The sequence below is a fragment of the Drosophila mojavensis genome, unplaced genomic scaffold, assembly GCF_018153725.1.
Source record: "Drosophila mojavensis isolate 15081-1352.22 unplaced genomic scaffold, ASM1815372v1 contig_36, whole genome shotgun sequence".
Taxonomy (NCBI): domain Eukaryota; kingdom Metazoa; phylum Arthropoda; class Insecta; order Diptera; family Drosophilidae; genus Drosophila; species Drosophila mojavensis.
Window position 1 is genome coordinate 18,922,465 of NW_025318858.1, and position 21,526 is coordinate 18,943,990.

The window sequence follows — 21,526 nt, forward strand, 5'->3', positions numbered from 1 at the left end:
GCCTCGCATCTATATGCTCATTCAGTTGAGATTGCTTGACTATAAGATATCCCTCAATCCTTCTATAATATTGAAATCTGTATTATCTTCCTTGAAATGTATTTAACTACAATATTAAGCTTTAAGTTGGCAATAAATCAATATTAAAACAATTAAGAGTAGGTGAAACTATTTGACTGAGAGATGCCGTGACCCACATGATGTGTTTATATTGCAATCATTCTCAGCTTCTATATAAGCCTGGCAAATTATAGCTCTTTAGAAAAATCTCAAAATTTGACGAAAAATAATTTTGTATATAATAAAAAATTAATAAGTTAAGACAAAAAAAGTATTTTAGGTCTATAAATTCTGATTAAAATATTTTATTTTTACTTCATTAGTTAAACTAAAATTTAAGATAATTAAAATTTATATTTGTATATTTATAAAAAAAATATAAATAAATAGTGTACAATTTTTTTTATATATATATATATTTATATATACAAAATAATCAGTTATGACGAAGAAAAGTTTTAGGACTGTGAATTTTCATTAAATATTTGTATACCCTTTACTTATTAAAGATAGGAAATAAGGGAATATTTAACTTTTTTTATATACAAATATTTTTACATAAATAGCTTGAAATTCCTTTTTGATGTTTTTTTTATTAAGTTAAAGGGAAAAAAGTAATATTTGCCTATCTGCCCGTAACATGTATTCTCATAAAAACACTATACCTTGACTTACCGTTTCATATAGCTTCAGGGTATACAAATATCTGAATATTTTACAGAAGGCAACTTCTATAACTTTTCACTTTCTCAACTGGTAATTTGCCAGGCAGATTTCGCTCTTTCTTCAGCTTAACTTTTTCTGTACCTTGGAAACCCGTTTCCCGTTTCCCGTTTCTTGGTTTCGCTCAAGGCAACTGCAATTTATAGTCAATCGCATAATTATGGTAACATCTCATTACAGGTGGAGAAATTGTATGCAGCCCTGTGACCTGTTTCCGGCGCGATGATTGCATGCCTAAATACGTGCCCGGCCGCTGCTGTCCGGAGTACGACAACTGTCCCAGTGAGTAGAGCACTCCGATAATAACTAATCTAGACCAGTTGCTCACAGCCGTTTCGAATTGTCTGTTCCGCAGTTCTTGACAACAATCCGCCGCTGTCCAGTGAATCGAGCAGCGCGGCACCGTCGACCGCGAAGCCAGCGCCGGCTGCGCCGCCCGCTGGTTTCAATTGGAATATAACCATCAAGGAGATTACCAAGCCGACAGAGATACGCATAACTGATGACAATCACAAGGTCAAACAGACAATACCGACGCGCAAGGCGTCCAATACCGAAGCACCGACAGCAGCAACAAGCGCAGCAACAACAACAACAACAATAGCAACAGCAGCAGCAGCAACACCCACTGCAGCAGCAGCTGTTGCTGATGGCCCAACAGCAGCAACAGATATGCCGGCAAGTGAAACAACAACAGCAGCAGCAGCAGTTGCAGCCGCTGCGGTGGCTAGCACCACAGCAGCAGCAATGCCAACGGCAGCAGCAACAGACTCGCCGGCAACACCAACGCCTAGCCAAGACACAAACCCGAAAGCACTTCCAGTCAATGGCAGCGAGAGCTTAAAGCTCATCGCCTCAGTCGGCTATATTGAGCGCCCGCTCTCGCATAACAAGCCGCTGGTCACCTACAATTCAGACAGCTTGCAGCCGCTGGCCGAGAACGATCCCAGCAAGGTGAACATCAAGCGGGAGTATACCACAGAGGGCGTGGCCGGGCTGCTGGGCAGCAAAGCTGAGGCCGTGCCCATAGGAGCGAGCTCCATATTTCTGCAGAATGGCTTCAGAGATGCGCTCGTGGAGAATGCAGCGGAGCTAGAGCCGGACACGGCGGGCAGCGACAACATCTACCACATCATCTCCACCACAGAAGGACCCACCAGCAGCAGCAGCAGTAGCAGCAGTAGCAGCAACAATCCCAGCAGCACAGAGCGCACATCAATCTCGAGCACAGAGGGGCCCATGCAGTCCACTGACTACAGCTCCACATATATCTCAAATGTAGCCTTCGAGCAGGAATCGACTACGGAGGGGTTAATGGCCATCAGCAGCAGCAGCGAGGTGCCAGCCTCGAGCAGTGCGCAGCCCGTGCATCACATGGAGGAGGAGGATGTGCCGCAGGTGGAGTCCAATCCCGCTTACCCCTCGCTGCCCGAGGACGATTTCAGTCTGCGGGATGTCAACTTTCCGCTGGTCGAGCTGGAGGAGATTGTGGAGGCGGAGACCAAAGATGAGCAGCGCAGCATTGTGAGCCCCTTTGAGCTGGACAACAAGCGCACCAAGCTGGTCACGGAGAGCAGCTTGGATGCCAGCGGCAATGGCAGCGGCGCCGGCAGTGGCGGCGGCAGCGGCGACTCCGAATTCTATCTCGGCTCGACAACCGATCATATGTTGAGCGCAGCAACCAATTTGGAAAAGGCCACCGTTCTGCAAGTGCCGCTGATGTACAGCGCCGAGGATAGCTCCGCCGAGACGCGCATACAGAACGTTAACGAGCTGGCCAAGATCAGTGCCAGGCAGACGGAGAACGAGACCAGCGGCGAGCTGGACACGGGCAGCGGCCAAGGGGAACTGCGTGAGCCAACAACGCCACGCGCCCAGCGACTGCCCGCCGTGGACATAGACGAACTGGGCTCCGGCTCAGGCTCCGGCGCTGGCCAGGCACAGGGCGCCCAGGATCCCAAAGCCGATGCTGAGAGTCTCAAGTTGAACGAGAGCCACGAGCAGGCGGACAATGTGGTTGAGACCAAGGCGACATCGCGTGCCGAGAAAAGTTTCGTCGAGCAGCGAGCAGCGGGCGCGGCACATCATCTCGAGCGTCTCTTTCTGCAGCGGATATACTGAGAGTGAGTGAGTCGAGGTAGCACAACTAAGATTTTGGTGTATATAAATACTATATGAAACATAGCAGAGCTGTAATTGGAGGCAATTACTTCAGTAGAGGGAAAAAGAAAATGCAAGTGCTTGAGTAAGGCGAAAACCTAGCTAAATGCCATGATAATTCCACTGCAATTATCAAGTAATTGAAATATTACTCAAGTAATTGTTGTTTTTTTTTTTTTATTATTATTATTATTTTTTGTGTAATTCTCATACAATTTAGTAATTATTATAGCTCTAGTACATGTAAGAATTGTGTATCGATATCGATAGGCAGTTATCGATCATTAAGTGCGCCGTCTGAATGCAAAGTGAGCGAAAAGTCCTAAGTTTAAGTAGCAAGAGCAATATTAAAGAAAATCTAATTTACACCGTCTGCAAATTCAATTCTTAATGCAAATTCAACTTAAAATTTAACTAAAATTAAACTAGAAATTAAGCATAATTTAGCAACAACGACAACAACAACAAAAACAATTGAACTAGCGGTAAACATAAAGCTGGGCTCCCCAAATGCAATAAACATATAAATATAAAATAAATAATATATTTTTAGCACTTTGCACTTTGTGAAATTTGCTTAGTTATATAATTTATTTATTCATAAATAAATACACAAAAATAACTAAACAAATTTAAAAACATTTTTGTATCTTAAGAACACATTTAACATTGCCGCGCCCACACACACGCACATACAAAATTAATACACATTTTATTTAACTTGTTTTATTTACTATGAATTTATTTAATATTTAATTTATTGCATAAACTATAAAAAAAAGAAAGAACTATGGAACGCAAAGCAAATGCTCTAGTGATGTTTTTTTAATGCAAATTATATAGTCCTCTTCGATTTGAAAAGCTTTTAAGTTTAGACTGAATATTGAAAGTTTTAATTTAAAGCAATTACTTTAGTTAATATTTAAATTTATTAAACAAACAAAAAATAAATAATTACTTTTATATATATTCAGAAAATTCATTTAAATATAAAAAAAGTGTCAAAGTGCAGTCATTTTGTTAGTAACTAATCTAATTCAAATATATAAAAATTAAAAAGTAAAAAAAAAAAACATAAATAAAACATAATTTATTTAAGCTAAGTAGTGTTAAGCAAACATATAATCGCACAAATTGACGGAAAACAGAAAAAAAATTATATATTAAAAATGTACTTTAACTAGCGTAAATTTAGTTTCAAGTTCATTTTCATATGTACGAATAATAATAAAAATGATATAAATATATAAATATTAATAAAACCATGTATGTTAAACATATTTGTCATTGGTAAAGTGAGAGTTGGACGCGTGAGAAGCGCATAGAACTCCACTCGAAGGAGAAAACAAGGTGAGAGTGAATAATGAAATATGAGAAGAAGCTGCATTGTACTAAATGAGAAGCGTGTAGAAGAGCTAGGAATTAGGTATAAAAGAATAAGCTGCTTTTCTCTTTCCTTGCAGAGGAGACCATTGCAAGGATTGACAAAGTAGAGAATGAGAAGGAAATTATCTTTCTCTTCTCATGTACACAGTCTGCAGTCTCCTACGCGCTTCTCACTCACTACAATTCACTCATACGGGTGCGTAATAGTGAGTGAAACGTAGAAGAGTCTAGAGTTGGAGCTGATCGAATAGAAAAATATATGCATGCAAATTTGATTGGATTGAGCTGAGAACATGAGAGGAATATAAAATTTCGTCGTTCGCTTAAATTATATGTGGAATACATATACGTATATACAGTCAACTTATTTATATATATTGCTAGGTTGACAGCATAAGCGTGTGAAGCTCTTAAGAGAGCGTAAAAGTGAGTGAAAGGCATTTTAGAAAATCGTCAAAATGCAGTAGAGTATAGAGGATCACTATGGCATATCTGTTTGCGGATGAGGAGTGAAAGGGGTACGGATGCTTAGCAATATTGAGTTATTTGGTAGCTAAGAGCATGAGAATCTAAGAGAGGCGATGTGAACAGGAGAAAACTTGAATGGCAACAACATATGAGCCACTTTTAAGCATGAGCATGAGAAGCGCATAGAATAGCGCTGTGGCACAGCTGTTTAGTTTAATGCGAGCAAAACTTGAACTGAAGATGATTCGTGTACGCACACTTATCCTAGCAGCAATTGCGCAATTGAGCACACCTACAGCAACAACAGAAACAACAGCAACAATAGCAACAAAATTCCACATGACTTTTCATTAAATATGCAAGTGCATGCGGCGGCAATTACCAAGAAATTAAATGAACAAAACGTAGACAACAAATATCACGACAAAAGCCAACGACGACGACGACGGCGACGGCAACAACGATTGCATCACAACGGCAACAGGCAAAAGTTGCCGCAGCAGCAACAGCAGCAGCAGCAACGGAGACCGCAGAGCAGCGCTTCGGCTGACGCCGCAGGCAACAATAATGAAAAACATTCAATATATTGAACTGTAATGAAAAATACACTTAAACAACAACAACAAACAGCAAGTCTTATGCAATAAGGTTGAGGAGCTGGCAGCGAACTTTTGGTTAATTTCGTATGCGCCGCGGGATACCAATTGGAGAAAGTCTTCGACTGCGTCTTCGTGCCGCTTATTAGACCCCGAAAAGCACTTTCGATTAGAGGAGCAACTGGTTTGTAGGAGCTAGACTTTCGCTTCGGCTCGAGCTAGAGTCAAAGTTAATGGGAATGAAAGCAAGTCACATTTGTAATACTTAAATAAGATTTTTTGTTTTTATTAGTTTTTAGTTTTGTTTTCGGGTTTGTAAACTTAACAAAATGCAAATATCCAAATCGCATGATTTATGGGATTGCCATTAATTGCGTCCAATTTGATCGACCTGCGTCTGCAGGTTGTTTATCACCTCCGATGGCACCGTATCGCCGAGAATGTCGAACAGATTAATGCGCTGGTTGCCGGGTATCTGCTCGTAGGCGCCCAGCTCGATGCCCTCCTGCACGTTTTGGATCTGGGCATCCTTGGGTATGAGCAGCGTCTGCTGCGCCTGTCGTATGGCCTCGTTCGAGTAGGCGGCGCCCTCACGGGTCTGTGGCAAGCAGCGCACGCTGCCAGCCAGCAGCAGCACGGACAGCACGGAGCACAGCGCGAAGAATTTCATTTTGGCTATTAACTGCAGGAGAGATGCGCGTTTCATTCAAGTTATTCAGTACGCCTTTCTTTTCTTTGGTTTCTTTTTTTCCTTTATGTTTTTGTTTCTTTATACTGTAAACACCATTCGCTGTCTTACCTGGCGCGTTAGCTTTGTTGTAATGATTCGGCTGCGCAGGCGCCGCACGCTTTTTATAAGCTGAGCCCGCGCACTGGAAGCGGCGCTGCGTCTGGAAAGTCGTTGGGCGCCCGCAAACATTTCGCTTGTTTATTTCTGGTTTTTGTTATTTTTTTTTTTTAGTTTTTTTCTTATTTTTCTTGGATCAGTCAAATACAAGAAAAGTAAAAAATGAAAGACCTTAATTATTTACCATGGGTGGTTTTTGGTTTATTTACTTTTTGCCAAGCGACCCATAAAAGTTGATTATTTTTAGAGCAGCCAAATAATAAAATTGTTATTATTGAGCATTTGACCACTCTTGTTGCGAAGGTTAAAGCATAACAGAAATGTCAAGAGGCGCTTAACCTTCCAATGCGCAGACAAGTTGTTGTAGCCATTGCTATTTGGTTCATTAATGGCCGCAGCGAGGCAGCATTAATGAAGTTGAACAATTGCGCACGGCTTGAAGAGCCACCGAATTGTTAATTGCTAACCAGCTATGGTTTTTAATATTTTTGCGTAAGCCGTCAACAGCAACTGCAGCTGTAATATTTTTTTTTCCATTTTTTCTTGTTTCTTTGGCAGCGCAGCGCAGAGCATATCAATATCCATATTAATTAATAAACGATTAAGTTTTTGGGTATATTACAATTTTTTGCACGTCGGAATTGCATAAGATATACATGATTAAGTAAGAGACGGTAACGCCATCTGTATTTAATAGGTAATTTGTCAAAAATATAAACTGTCTGTAAAAATTGTTTTCTGTTGAATTTGGCGGTAATTTTTAAATACGCGATAACATCTCGTGTAAATTGATAAGAAGTGTATTGACTAAGCCAAGTTGGCAGCTCACTACCACTTATCGCCAACCGCCACCATTTATTGTGCCGTGGTAACAATACCTTAATATTGCAGATTTTATGGCTTTGATTTTTTAACATACTTAAATAAGCAAATAATATAATTATATTTAGCATAAATACACTTTAGTTAACGTGATCACAGCTTAGCCGGTGCTTTTATTGCAATCGCACTGCTATAACCAAATGTATCGATGTATCCAACGTATTCACATCACTAATGTATTTGTGCACACCACAATTATTTAGCGATTTGATTTATAAATAATTGTATATTAATTAAAATAAACAATAACTATTTTTAAAACCACTGCTGTGCTGTGCAGGGCCGAAAAAGTGCACTGAGCAAGACATCTGAACAGTTCAGCTGCTGCCCGCAAGTCCCACAACCGAAACAAAAACTCTGCATTGAAACGCACGTGTACGAGAAGATGGAAGTAGAAAACGGCGAGGGGCAGGTGCAAGTACACCTGAAAACCAAACAAGAACAGTGAGTACTTGAATATTTATAGTTGGAAGTTATTATCAACAAATAATATTTCAGATATGCTGTTCCCGATGTGCCATACGCGATCGAAGGCAGCGTTTCCACCACGGAGCTGAATATATTTCTGAATGCCTTACTGCAGAATAAAGGCGCCGAAAGCGTTGATTTTGACTTTCTTGTGTTCGATGAGTATCTGCGCGGTCGACTGTGTGATCATCTGCGCGAGAAGGCAATCAGCTTTGAAGATTCCATTGAAATTGAATATGTGGAACGATTTCCAGCCCCAGAGCCACAGGATTGCCTGCTGCATGACGATTGGGTGTCTGCTGTGAAGGCATCCGGAAAGTGGATACTCACTGGCTGTTACGACAACACCTTAAACATATGGACCTACAAGGGCAAGCATAAGCTCACCATACCCGGTCACACGGCGCCCATCAAGGCTGTAGACTGGATATCACTCGACAATGAAAACGGCCGTTTTGTGTCCACCTCACAAGATCAGACAGCCATGATGTGGCAGTGGAATATCGCTTCGAACGCCGTAGAATGTGTATCCGTGTGTAAGGGTCACGAGCGTGGCGTCGATAGTGTCTGTGTCAGCCCAGATGCACAGCGCTTTGCCACTGGTTCCTGGGATACGATGCTTAAGATATGGTCAGCTGAACTGGAAGATGCTGGCGAGAGCACCGCCAAGCGTGCCAAGGAGAGCGGCGTTAGAGTAAGTCGGATTCAACCTAACATTAATATAAAAATATATATGTTTTAATTTTGTATTTATAGACGCCGCGAATGACGCTGCAGGGTCATCGAGAGAGCATTTCAGCCGTGCAGTGGATGGACAATAATACATTGCTAACTGGCAGCTGGGATCACACGCTCAAAGTCTGGGATCTGAACCTGGAGGGTATCAAGACAGAAATATCGACCAACAAGTCTATCTTCGATGCCAGTCACTCCAAATTGAATAACTTAATTGTTACTGCATCAGCGGATAAAAATCTGCGTCTATATGATGCGCGGACCAATCGTATGTCATACTTAAATGATGTCCAAATTTATAAAAACTGATTTAATTAATATTTTTCCCCTTTTCAGAGGGTTCGGTGGTACGCAGCACTTACCTGGGTCACAATGCCTGGGTGCAGACTGTGATGTGGTCCATTACAGAGGAGTTTCTATTTGTATCGGGTGCATATGATAACCAGAACAAGCTGTGGGATTGCAGAAGTCCCAAGGCACCGCTCTACGATTTGCTTGGGCATGGCGAAAAGGTTCTGGACATTGACTGGTCGAATCCCAAATATATTGTTTCTGGTGGTGCAGATAACACTGTGCGTGTGTTTAAATCGAGCAAAGCGACTGTTGAGAATATGGAAACAAAGTAAAATTTGGACATATACAAATTATATATAGTAACTGCTAGACGGCGCTAAGTTTAAATAAAATTACACTTTTTTTTGTCATAACAACTATCGAGTAAAATTTTTGCAATAACCTAGCTACCGGCGATATATTGTACACGCTCTTAACAGCTATCGATAACAATGCTGCATCGATATAAAATTAACAACAAAAGAAATATCAAGAGCGGTCGACCGCTTGTCTGCCTAACTGTTCGACAACGACCAGCTTAACAACAATTGTTGCAAATTTAATGAATTTAAAATTTAACAAGAACAAACAAACCGGACAATTAACGTTTGAAGTGCGACGCGTGAGGCAACGCTTGCCAAACAAAGAACAGCACAGCAAAAACAACGCGGCCAAGTGTGAAACAGCGAAGAAAGAAAGAGAGGCGAGAGAGTGAGCGCGACTACAGGGAGCAGAATAATTTTGCAGTGTTTTCGCGACGTAAAAATAATCAAATTTTAATTGCAAAAGGTGCGTATCGTACATTTAACCCCGTGAAGTTCTTTGTCTAAATTAACAATGTGCTAATGGTTCAAATTGTGCAATCATGCGAACGACAGCGAGGCGACAGCGACATCGCACCGAACGCGTTTTGCAAATGTCTGCGCTGAGATGATTGATTTTTTAACTGCATCCGCGTGCAAGCAACAAACCTCTGCATGTTTCTCAGTAAAGGCTAAAATTAAACACAACAACTAGGCGCTTACAGCACGGCCTTTGTCATGGCCAATAGCAAACTCCAAAGGCTGCTGCTGCCCCTCTGCGTGCAGCAGTAGCAGCAGCGGCGGCGGCAACGCTTGCCAAAATGGCCGCTCGTCTCTGCACCTCTCTCTGCACGGGTAGCGCGCTCCGGTGATTAAATTTAATCCGATGGGGATTTAAATGAATAGATTGTGGCATGAGGCTTTCGGGTTCTCAATTTTGTTCAGTTTGTTTGCGTATTGTCGCCACACAGCGAAACGGGTCAAGGACCTGGCGCAAGAAGCGTCAGTGCTGTGGCATCTAGTTCAATGGCAAATAATCTAGTTCAGTTCTGTGTTTAATTGTTGGCTCAAATGTTTTATGCCGTCACGACATTTCCATTGCAATGAATTGATTTTTTTTCTTTTCCTATTCGCTACGAAATTGCGCTTTTTATCGGGTGGCAACGCCAGATTATGAATGTCTGATATCTTGGAATTGGATTCTTAATCTCAGTTCTGTTCAGAGAGCTTCTTTTGTTTAATGACAAATAAAGTTGTTTCTATTGAATCAGCATTGAAGCGGTCATATTTGATCGATTTTGATTTTTCATTGCAGCCCTCCTTAAAGCTAAGACACACCATACAAAAAGACTGTAAACAACACCATGTCCTCAACTCCAGCAGCAGCGTCTGGTGCCGGCAGCAGTGCCACCAGCTCCAGCGTTGCGGCCACATCGAGCTCCGGCTCCTCTAGTAGCACTGCCTCCACCAACCAGACCACAGCCGCAAGCACACCCGCGCGCGGGCGTGGCGGCGCCAATACGAATGGCGGCAGTGCTGGCGCCAATGCTGCTTCGGGCAGCAACAATTCAACGGCAACCGCCACCAGCGATGAGCCGCGCAAGGATACGAAGTCAACGCCACGAATATCTAAAGCACTGGGCACCTCGGCCAAGCGCATACAGAAGGAACTGGCTGAAATCACACTGGATCCGCCGCCCAATTGCAGTGCCGGTCCCAAGGGTGATAATCTGTATGAATGGGTCTCGACCATATTGGGACCACCTGGATCCGTCTATGAAGGCGGCGTATTCTTCCTGGACATACATTTCTCGCCCGAGTATCCGTTTAAGCCGCCCAAAGTCACATTTAGAACTCGCATCTATCACTGCAATATCAATAGCCAGGGCGTCATTTGTCTGGACATCCTCAAGGACAATTGGTCGCCGGCGCTGACCATATCAAAAGTTTTGCTCTCAATTTGTTCCCTGCTCACAGATTGTAATCCTGGTAAGTACAATGTTAACATCTAATCCACTTTAATGTTAAATAACTTTTGATTTCTTTGCTTTTAGCTGATCCTCTGGTTGGCAGCATTGCCACGCAATATTTGCAGAATCGAGAGGAGCATGATCGAATTGCGCGTCTTTGGACAAAGCGGTAAGTGGTATCGTAGATACATTTATCGAGCAACCCTCAATTTCGATCTTTTCACAGGTACGCAACATGATGCGCAGATCCTAGCATTAAACACGTACCACAAGCTGCAGCAAGAAACGAAAATTCGCATATTATAAATAAATATATTAAAGTACGCTAACTATAAACTTAACATAACACACAAGGAGACAATTGCAACCAACAACAACAAAAGCAACGGCAGCAGCAACCAACCAACTAACAGTAGTAAATAGTTAAACCACACAAGTCATATAAAGAAGTCAACATGAGTTTTCCTGGAACTGTCTGTAACTTAATCATTATTTAAATCCCACTCACACGCATTCTAGTTGCATATATGTATAATAAATTATGCATTCAAATGGATTGTAAAAATGAAATCGAAACAATTTGCGGTTGCGTGTTCAAAATTTCGTCTGAGAGGCAACTCAGCAAACCAACAAAAACAGGAACAGCAATAAGAACATATTGAACCATAATAAACGCATCATTAAACTTCACATTGGCATATTTACTAATCAACTACATAAATAAATAATTATAAATACAATTAGTTTACATTACGAGTATCTGTACAGTGTTAAGTAAAAATGGAGCTAAACAATTAACAACAAACAAAGCCTATTTTAGTAAATATACTTATTAACACAACAAACAAAACAAATAACAAATCGTCAGGGCAGCAAATTTCGTAATTTTGTGGAAATTTTCAATTAACTGGCCGCAACAAAAACAAAAAGGAAAAACTTAAAAAACTTAAAAAAAAATAACTTGACAAAAAAAGACTCAATGTAAAAACGATTTACAATATATTTATACAACAATATAAGACACAACTTTTCCAAATTGCAAAACAACTTTTTGTTACTTATATAAACAATTTGATTTAGTTTTTGTTTTAATGTGATATCCATAAGCGTCAAATTTGTTCTTTGGCTATTCTCGTGCTGTAAAAATTGTGTATTATTATTGGAAATGCGAGCATGAATAAATATTACAAAATATGAAATTCACGAAATTTGCGTGGTATTTTTAACAAAATGCAAAAATTTATAATGAAATCTAAAAAAAAAAAAAAAAAATGAAAACAATGAAAAACTTCCTATTATTTTGTAGTTTTAATGACTCAAATTAAAGAAAAAACAAAAACTTAAGTAAACAAGTTTACAAGCAAGAGAACTTAAATAATAAAAAAGAAGAAGAAAATAAAGGAAACTATTTAAAAAAATGTAATGCAAATGCGTCTCCGAATGCTAATTATTTATTTGTTTTGTTCTAAACAAAAATATTAAAATTTACGATGGAAAAGAATTATTATATTTCATTTGACTACTTTTAGTTATGTATATGGAATTGATTTATAAACCTGGTAAGTGTAAACAATTTTCTAAAGCTAGTTTCGACAATAGTGAATTAATAATTGATTCTAATTTAATTAGTCTTTCGATGGAAATAACTTGAAAAATTTATTATATTTCTTATAACGTTTTTGTTTGCAGCAAATATGCGGGAAATTTGATTTCAAAATTAATTTATTTTTGTGCGAATTTTTTATAAGGCTGACTAAAAAAAACTAAATAATGAATTTTATATAGCTTTAACCCACTGACAATGATAAATCTGAGTATACTGGCTATGTATATAACATGACTCTTTAGTCAGCTTTACATTCAAATCTAAGAAAAATAGATTTTGTATAAATTAATTGTCAGATTGGCACCATGGATGTTTGTTTGTATATAATCAAGCCAACTCCTCTATATATTTGTACTATCTAAGTGTTACACCCATATATAAACCCAATATATCCATTTCATCACATCTTGCTGGATGATTTACTGAAACAAAAAACTTAGACACAATATGAAGAAGTTTTTTTGTTTTCTTTTTTTTTTTAACATAATTTAATTTTCAGCAAAATTGAATACTTTAAATTAAGTTTTATTTATTTTGTATGTATATATAATTGTTTATATAAAATATGTTTGACATTCAATTCAATTAACTAACTTCGGTTCATATGGCATCAGACTGCCTGACGCCAGCTGCGCATATGAGACCGAAAACCCCCAACCCTAACGAGACTGGCACAGAAATCGGTATATATATATATATATATATATATATATATATATATATATATATATATATATATATATATATATATATATATATATATATATGTATATTGATGTGGTAAACTACGACAGATACCCCGCATTATAGATACATCCCATTGACGAGGAAGTCAGCCTCCTGGGCATAGGGCGTCTTGCCGCCCATACGACGAGCTCGTCGCCCCACTGTGCGCATTCGACAGCCAATCAGAATGGAGAGCGCCGCAGTGACGAGCAGACCCAGTGTTAGGGACAGTACCGCACCGCCGGGACGCTCGGAGTGACCGTCGTGATCTCGGAATTCCAGCGCCAGATTCTCGTGTATCAGCTTGTATTGCTCGTGCACGGGGCTAACGGGTGCCGGCAACTGTTGCTGCTGCTGCTTGTTCTGCTCCAGCGCCAGCTCGATGGGATCCTTGGCCGTCTTGCCCTTGACCTTCTTGTGCTTGTGCTGCTTCTGCAAAAGAGATCTCTAGAGTAAGCGGGCAGAAATACCTTGGGCACTTTGCAGCTCACCTTCTTGGGCGGCTCTGTAGACTTATCCTCCTCGTAGTCATCGTAATCCTCGTCAGCTGCCTGATTCTTGTCATGAGTGGGCGCTGCATTCAACACTGGCAACATGGCTTGTTGTGGCGACTGTGCTGCCGCTGGCGCTGGCTGAGCTGACTGTGCTGGCTGGACTGGTGGTGCTGGTGGAGCTGGTGGTGGTGCAGCTGCTGCTGATGCTGGTGCTGGTGCTGGTACTGCTGCAGCAGTTATGTAGGCGTGACTCTGCTGTTGCGGCTGCTGCACAGCAATTTGAGCTGGCGGTGCCGCAACTTGTGGCCAGTTAACAACTTGCTGAGGCTGCTGCTGCTGCGGCATCGGCTGCTGCAGCTGCTGCTGCTGCTGTTGCTGTTGCTGCAGATAAATTCCTGTGCGTGGCAGCGACATGCCATACAAAGCGCCACCAGCGGGCGCTGCATTGTTATTAGTATTATACGATGGCAACTGCAGCTGTGGTGGCGACTGTGGTACCAGCGGTGCAGGTGGGGGTGGCTGGCCCTGAACCTGCCTCTGACTATTTGTCGACGGCTGCTGCGGCTGCTGCTGCTGGAGTTGGAGGCCGCCTTTATGACTGAATATGTGACTGTTCAGCTGTTCATCTGTTGAGGAAGTGAATGGTTAAACGCACAGCTAATTGAATTAATTACAAGTAGACATCGAGACCAGAACAACACACACACACACGCAGAGGCTACATTACACTCCTACTCACTAACACACCCGTAAATCAATTCGGAGTGACGGGCTCCCATTACAACAATGAAAACTGATGGGTAATTGCCATTTTCCCAGCAACTTCTCAAGTGCCCGCAGCCAATTGGCCAGAGTGGTCATCGTAACTGGAGCTGACGCTGGAGCTGGAGCTGGAGCCATTGCGTGCTCATTGCCAGCAATTTATGTGCTAATGTCACACACGAGACAAGCAAACTTCATTTTTTTTTTTTTTTTTTTTTCAGCATTGTTGCTTGAAGCAGTTTATACAACCTGCTATAAATATTTATTGCATTTTTAGATGATTTCGTAACTTGTTAGCTGTTTTCATAACATAATTTGAGGACTTTGAGATGATGCAGGTAACACATATTAAATTCAGTGCATAGTAGTACATAAGTACATACATATATGTCACATATATCATAAAAGAGCCCACACCTCATTCTTCCCTTGCGAAATTCTCACATTAATGTATAGGTCATAGTTCATACGTCTCACACCAGTTTACACTCCTATCTGGATAACATCGTTCGCACACATTATTTAATAGTCTCTAAGAGGTTTTAAAGTTTATTGTTGAAATGTAAACCAATTATAAATTATAAAAGTTCTCTAAAAAAAATAATATATATTCAGAAGAAATTTGAAGCTTTGACAGCTCCGAAATTAAAGAACCTTTAGGGAAAATAGCGCGATTTCAAGTATTCGTCAATTTTTAAGATATACTCTCCTAATCGGGGCGGAGATAAATCCAACAAATCAAAAACCATGAAAATTGGTCCAGCAGATCTCGAGTTATAAGTGTTGTAACACATAATAGGACTTTGTTTTATATATATAGATATATCTTTGGAAATTTGACATACATACACATGTATATATACAAATATAGTTAATGTCAGCCTCAACTTTCTTATGTCTATCTCCAGACTATCTCTACGCTGTTCGCAGAATAGAGAATAATTTTAGTCATGAGTACCGTCTCCTTTGCTCAAAATAACTTGAAATATTTGTTCCTTCATGGATGGGTAGAGCGAAGTCTCCAAGCAAATTGAATTGATTCGCTTTTCCCCTTTTCATACTCTCCCCAGACATATTCAATTTGCTTGAGGATTGCAGCACCTTTGCAGATATTGAGAATACCCAACAAATTGAATTGCTTAGTTACGAGCGTCTGTCGTTAAGCAATTAGAGAGGAAATGAGGCTTACGCGTATGTTGGCCTCTGGAAAACTGAAATTTAAGCAATGCCCGCATTTAATGCAACATGAATAAAACTCCCCCAATTCCCAATTGGCTGTAGTATAACTTTGATAAAGTTAAGTTATTGTAAACAGAAATTATCGCAATATGAACGACCGTCAACCTGTGTCCCCTGGGGTTGCGAAGCATTGTTGATGACCTAAAGTTTACATAGTTTATGGCCACGTCTGTAGGCCAGAAAGAAAAAACAAAAGTTTCCTCAGAATTTACGTTGACCGCATCTTTGTGCTGTTTACGTAAATAAGGCCTTGCAGCACCCTAGGGCGCACCTACGAAGTGCTCTGTCAGAGCAAATGGGCAGCCGAATGTGCTGGGTGTTTGGGTAAACTAGAAAGTTGTGCTTTAACTTTCCTGTTAAATTTATTAAAATGTTTAGCTGACTAAGAGATATCCTATAAATTTCATAAATATTTATTCAACTGAGTTAGACTTGTGCTTAGAATGTTTAATAAATTTATTATAGCTGCCTACTTTATACGCTATATATTTAAGTAATATATACCTAACTTAAACTCAAACTATTTTCAGAACTGTTATATATATTAACTATCATTATTATTATTAATGAGATTATATTTGAAATTTCTATTAGATAATAATAGATAATAGATAATAATAGATAACTTGAGCAAAGATTCGCACTCATTTAAAATTCTACTTTAAATTATAGATTCTACCTGCAAACGAGTTAGCTACTCCTATTATCCAGATGAATATTTATTATTCAATTATGACCTACTCTTCAAAATGATTAATAACTAATCATTTTTGTCATAGTCTATTTACTTCTATTAAAATTAGTATATTTCGACTTCAGATTTGCTCATTCAATCTTGACTCATGTGAATTATTCGCAATTGTTATTCATATTTACCCATATTCACAATCTCTTGCGGTTGCTGTTGTTGCTGTTGTTGTTGTTGCTGTTGTTGCTGCGTCTCGGTAATAAGCTTGCGATTAGCCCAGGCGGAGGCATCCTCTCGATTGTTAACCATGGGCGGTGGAGGTGGTGGTGGAGGTGGGGGACCGAGCACTATAACATGTTGTTGTTGTTGTTGCTGCTGCTGCTGTGCTGTCTGCAATTGTTGTTGTATGGGCGGCACTGGCTGATATTGCTCCAGATTGTTGTTGTTGTTGTTGTTGTTGCTGTTGCTGCTGAGCTTTGTGACAACGGCATTGCACTGAAAAGTTGGTCAACAATTGTGAAAATCTGATAGAAGCTTAGCTTGTGTGTTAACGTGTGTGTGTGTGTCTGCCTCTGTCTGTGTGTGTGTGTGTGTGTGTGTGTGTATTGGTTAACTCACTTCCGGTCCCTCGTCGCTGCCATCTTCGCACTGGGGAATGCCGTCGCAGGCATTGTAAACGGCAATGCACTCGCCCGAGTGGCAGCTGAACTGAAAGCGGCCGCAGTGGGGGGCGGGCACTGCAAAGGGGAAGCGAAAGGTGGGGAATTGGCATTTGCATAATGAATTCGTGTCAGCGTGTTGGTTACGAACCGCTTTGGGGTGCAGCTGCTGCTGCTGCTGCCAGTGCGGCCTGCGCCACGCCCACTGATTGAGAGCTACCCACTGTGGGTATGATCGCAATGGTGGGCTTGTCGCGCTGCGCTTCCGGCTTGAGCTTCAGGTTGCTCAGCTCCCACTCCTGCTGCGAGATATTGTTGCTGGGTATGTGCGGCAGCTGGGGACGCGGCGTGCTGGCCAGCTCGATGGAGCTGCGCACCTGCGGGGTCAGCACGGCGCTCGTGTAGTTCGCATGCCGCGTGAACTTGCAATGGAAATTCTCGGGCGGACCGCACTCGAAGAGATAGCAATAGCCACCCGACTTGCGCTCAAAGATGTACACATCGCATGCATCCGTCTCGCAGCACAGACGCTCGCACTCCTCCAGCGTATCCAGCTCCAGGCCCTGCAGATACTTGCCGCCAATCGCCTGGGACTCGCCCGTGCGAATGATTGTGTTCTTGTGCACGTCGAAGTGGCCTGCAGAGGCAGAAGATGGTCAAATGAGAGCGTCTCACCAGCTAACGCGCCAATCCCTTACCTATGCAAACTTCCAGATCCATGCGCTTGGCCAGGCGATGCGTGGCGCTGGTCGCGTACTCCGGCTGCCCGGCAGCTGCCATGAGGAGCAGCGGCAGCTGGAGCAGATGGAGCAGCTGGAGCGGCAACAGCTTAAACAACATTTTGCAGCTGACTTGTGGTTAGCCTCTTGGCTAATTGCCCGGACACAGCTCACTGACTCTCTCTCTCTGTGTGTGTGTGTGTGTGAGTGGGCGGGGGGCTCGACTGGAGCTGCGCGTTACGGGGGCTTGGCGTGTTTACAAATTTTACACGCTTATTGATTTTTAGGTAACAGCGCAAAACCTGCGTAGTTTCTTTTTTTATTTCTTCCACTGATTTCTGATACTCGAGCTGCACTTGGCGTAGCACAATTTATTTTCAAAATGTTAATTTCGATGTCTTAACGAAAGGTTTCATTACTTGTTCATAGTAAATATAATATAAAAGCAGCCCAACTCGGTGGCCCGAAATGTAAACCAATGGAAAATGCAAAAGAAAATTCAGCAGCAGCTCACGCAGCAGCAACCCTTAACGGCAAAGCTCAAGAGCTTTCCAAAACAGCTGTACAAACTGAGCTTTTGCACAAAATAATGTTAGCCTATTGCGAAAATATATAAATTAAATAAATACTATTAATAATATATTCATTAATCATATATAATTAAATATTTAATATAATATATATCATACATAGACTTATCTATAAGTATAGCCTTATCATCAACTGTTTTCCATGAAAGCTCGAAGCTCTCTCTCTTTCTCTCTCTCTTTTGCACTTCCACTGAACATATGTTTGGCTTATGCTTCATTTCAACCCTAACCTTGCAGCACCTTATAGCAGCAGGCCCAATAACAATGGCAGCATGTATTGGCGCATCCCTGCTGTTGTCCTTTGCCTTGCTCCTATTCCCATGGCCATCCCTAAACAGATTTTGAACTGCAAACATGTAGACGGCATATTACAATAAAAATCAATAAAAGCTTTCGTATCCTCCCTCTATTATTCTCCTCTTTTTTTTAGACTTTAATAATTTAACTGCGCTTGAGGGTGGCTGAGGGTTCTAGTGTCTGCGTGGATGGGCCGATTAGGGGCCAGCAATCAGGTAGATTGTTGTTGGTAAATATTTTGATGTGGCATGCGAAATACATACAAAAAAAGAGAAGAAGATGATGAAGCCTACACATGCTTAGAGCTGTCATTGCAATTGTTTGTGATGTCAGTTGAAAGTTCTGTCAGGTGTACTCGAATGGGTAATATGTGGGTACATTTAAGTATTGTTAAGTTAAGCATACTTGGGTCTGTGTAGGGCTCTTGATGATTGTCACAAAATTTAATTACAAGTATAGTTCAGTTTAAATGGTTAGCCAAACATATTATGAATGTAGCATAACCATTATAAATTTCGAATGATTGATAAATTAGTTGGTATAGAAAGTATTATAATTATATTTAAGCAAAATAAAGAAAATAAAAAAATAAAAAAAAAAATAAATATAAAATATAACAATTAATAATCTATGAAATATATATTTTATATTCCAAGAGCTTTCATAATTTATGTTTAATTTATATCCCTTTACATAGCTGGCTTTGTAATTATTCATACAATTTATATTGCAACTCTCTGAAACCTCAAGAATACATTCAAACTCAGCATATTATAAACTTTTTCTTATCCCTGGTCATACACACATGCACACACACACACACATACACATATATACATACACCCATTCCATTTACATGTGCGTAGCCGCAGCATAAGCCGAAAATGTCTATAAATAGCATCAGACGAGACGCCCAAAAATTGCACACAGCAACAACAGCACAGCTGTAACAGCAGCTCTAACAGCGCTCTGTTAAGAGTTAACAGAGCGTGCTCTCGCTGCTAAGGCGGCGCATGCGTTGCATTGGGGTGACAACTTTAAAGCTGTTGAAGTTGAATCAACTTGAAAATGTTAATGAAAAATAAAAATAAAGCGATACATGGGTAAAGGGCCGCTGACACCCACACCCCACACGTGCACACATGCACGCACACATACGCGCACACACATAAACATAGACTGACTGCGTTTATTAAAACACCCAGGCGCACATTGCACAAAGGCCAAGTCAGGCAACAGCCATAATGACTACAACAACAATAGCAACCCCTTTGGCCGGGCCCCATACAAAAAAGGCAGAAAAATAAAAGAAGCATTTGGAGCCATAAAGTGGGCAAATGTGAGCAGAGGCGAAAAACCATTGCATATATCAGGGGGCAGCTCCTGCTGCTAACCAAGCGGCAGCGTGTTAGACGCTGCTAACTGTGTGCGTGTGTGTGTGTGAGAGGTTGTTTGTGAGTGCACTCATAGCACCAACTGCCAACAGCAGCAGCTGCAACAACAACAACAACAACTACTTTAAATTGCATGTTCAGTTTTTGGCGAGCGATTTTAATGCTTTTAATTTGAATGATGCGAGAGTGGGGGCAAAACTCCGTGGCCAGCCTGTTGACATGTCATTTAAATTAATAGCAATAAAAAATTACAGAAAAAAAGAACAGAATAATTTCTGCATTTATATTGAGGTTACACTTAATTGCAGCGAGCTTGTTTTAAGGTATTTTATTGATTTTTGTCGCTTTCAATTTTCGTGCTCGCAAATTGCATTAAGTTGAAAATTCCCCATGTCTGCAAACTATTCCACGTATCTGGGGAATACGAATTTTGTATTTATTTCATTTCTCTGCTGTTTTTTATATACTGTCTACGTCTATGGGAAATTCTGCGAATAGTTTATGAGCGCCAGGATTTGTGCGCTCTGTTGCTGTTGCTCCAAGCCTAGGGGTGAAGCCAAAAAAAAAAAAAAAAAAAAAAACAAAAACAAAAATGAAAGAAAAAGAAATTCCAAATTTCGAAATTGGTTTTTTTGTTTCAAAGTCATTTGGCACGACGCCATCGCCGGGGTTCAATAACACGAAGAAATTTGTGAATACCCAGTGCTCGTAAAGCATGAAAAGGACATGTGCACGTCCAATGCACGCAAACAAATGGAAATCACATAAAAAAAGAGAGAGAGAGAATGAGAAAGAGAGAGAGAGAGCGAGTGCGACAAAGGGAGAGTGAGTCTTGAGTCTGGGGTTGCATTAATGCCACACAGCAGCCGAGGTTAGCACCAGAGTTGAGATCCTTCTTTGACCCGCAGACATGTCAGCTACCTAGCTACCCCACGTAGAGCAGGTGAGCTGTTGTCATCGTCAAACTGGTTTCAGCTCTTAACTAGAAAATATTGTGTTCGGAACTTTGTTGCGGCTGCTGCTGCCGTTGGCGCTGCCGAGTCACTAATTCAAAAGTTTCAGACTAAAAAGAACGCTGAACGAAGCTCGTCTCTGGCGAGTCAACATGAGAAACGCTGTGAAACAAATTGCCAAACGAGATGAGCGTGAGCTCTTTGTGGTTAACGCAGAGGCGCCGAGCCGTACTTCAAAATGGGAGGTGACCAAATGAGCAACGTTCAGATAGTTACTGTATCGTAGGTTAAAGTAAAAGTTCAAAAAAAAAAAAAACCACATTGATTGAAATCTTTGAATGATGCACATGATGCACATGAGCTACGTCTCTGTTACGCTTTTAGCTACCTCATAAATATGGCTTAACTCTTCGTTGCCTTCATAGAAATTATAGCGCGATTTAACTTTAATTAAACGCGGCAATAGAAA

The 21,526-nt window shown here is 40.8% G+C and overlaps 5 protein-coding genes across 6 annotated transcripts in view; 3 read left to right on the forward strand and 2 right to left on the reverse strand.

Annotated features, from left to right (window-relative positions):
* The window catches only part of LOC6577284 (uncharacterized serine-rich protein C215.13), a 42,919-nt gene extending 38,711 nt beyond the window's left edge, over positions 1 to 4,208 (forward strand). For both annotated transcript variants that reach the window (XM_032728876.2, XM_032728877.2), the window contains 2 exons: positions 964 to 1,065; positions 1,139 to 4,208. In XM_032728876.2, coding sequence (XP_032584767.1) covers positions 964 to 1,065; positions 1,139 to 2,904 — 1,868 coding nt within the window. In that variant the 3' untranslated portion in view covers positions 2,905 to 4,208. The remainder of the gene's footprint in view (positions 1 to 963; positions 1,066 to 1,138) is intronic.
* Positions 4,209 to 5,658: 1,450 nt separating this feature from the next.
* LOC6577285 lies at positions 5,659 to 6,353 on the reverse strand. The gene is made up of 2 exons (XM_002003216.4): positions 6,193 to 6,353; positions 5,659 to 6,075 (listed from the first exon to the last, which is right to left on the reverse strand). The coding sequence occupies exons 1-2, from the start codon at positions 6,310 to 6,312 to the stop codon at positions 5,761 to 5,763; spliced, it is 435 nt and encodes a 144-aa protein (XP_002003252.2). The 5' UTR covers positions 6,313 to 6,353; the 3' UTR covers positions 5,659 to 5,760.
* Positions 6,354 to 7,272: 919 nt separating this feature from the next.
* On the forward strand, positions 7,273 to 9,032 carry LOC6577286 (ribosome biogenesis protein WDR12 homolog). The gene is made up of 4 exons (XM_002003217.4): positions 7,273 to 7,566; positions 7,621 to 8,284; positions 8,347 to 8,593; positions 8,662 to 9,032. The coding sequence occupies exons 1-4, from the start codon at positions 7,508 to 7,510 to the stop codon at positions 8,949 to 8,951; spliced, it is 1,260 nt and encodes a 419-aa protein (XP_002003253.1). The 5' UTR covers positions 7,273 to 7,507; the 3' UTR covers positions 8,952 to 9,032.
* A 94-nt stretch (positions 9,033 to 9,126) lies between these two features.
* Positions 9,127 to 12,133, forward strand: LOC6577287 (ubiquitin-conjugating enzyme E2-24 kDa). The gene is made up of 4 exons (XM_002003218.4): positions 9,127 to 9,447; positions 10,276 to 10,949; positions 11,015 to 11,099; positions 11,157 to 12,133. The coding sequence occupies exons 2-4, from the start codon at positions 10,325 to 10,327 to the stop codon at positions 11,167 to 11,169; spliced, it is 723 nt and encodes a 240-aa protein (XP_002003254.1). The 5' UTR covers positions 9,127 to 9,447; positions 10,276 to 10,324; the 3' UTR covers positions 11,170 to 12,133.
* A 930-nt stretch (positions 12,134 to 13,063) lies between these two features.
* Positions 13,064 to 18,326, reverse strand: LOC6577288 (chromatin modification-related protein EAF1). Its single transcript, XM_044008591.1, has 7 exons — positions 17,803 to 18,326; positions 17,256 to 17,741; positions 17,064 to 17,182; positions 16,634 to 16,940; positions 13,754 to 14,382; positions 13,304 to 13,694; positions 13,064 to 13,231 (listed from the first exon to the last, which is right to left on the reverse strand). The coding sequence occupies exons 1-6, from the start codon at positions 17,942 to 17,944 to the stop codon at positions 13,341 to 13,343; spliced, it is 2,037 nt and encodes a 678-aa protein (XP_043864526.1). The 5' UTR covers positions 17,945 to 18,326; the 3' UTR covers positions 13,064 to 13,231; positions 13,304 to 13,340.
* Between the last annotated feature and the right edge of the window lie 3,200 nt (positions 18,327 to 21,526).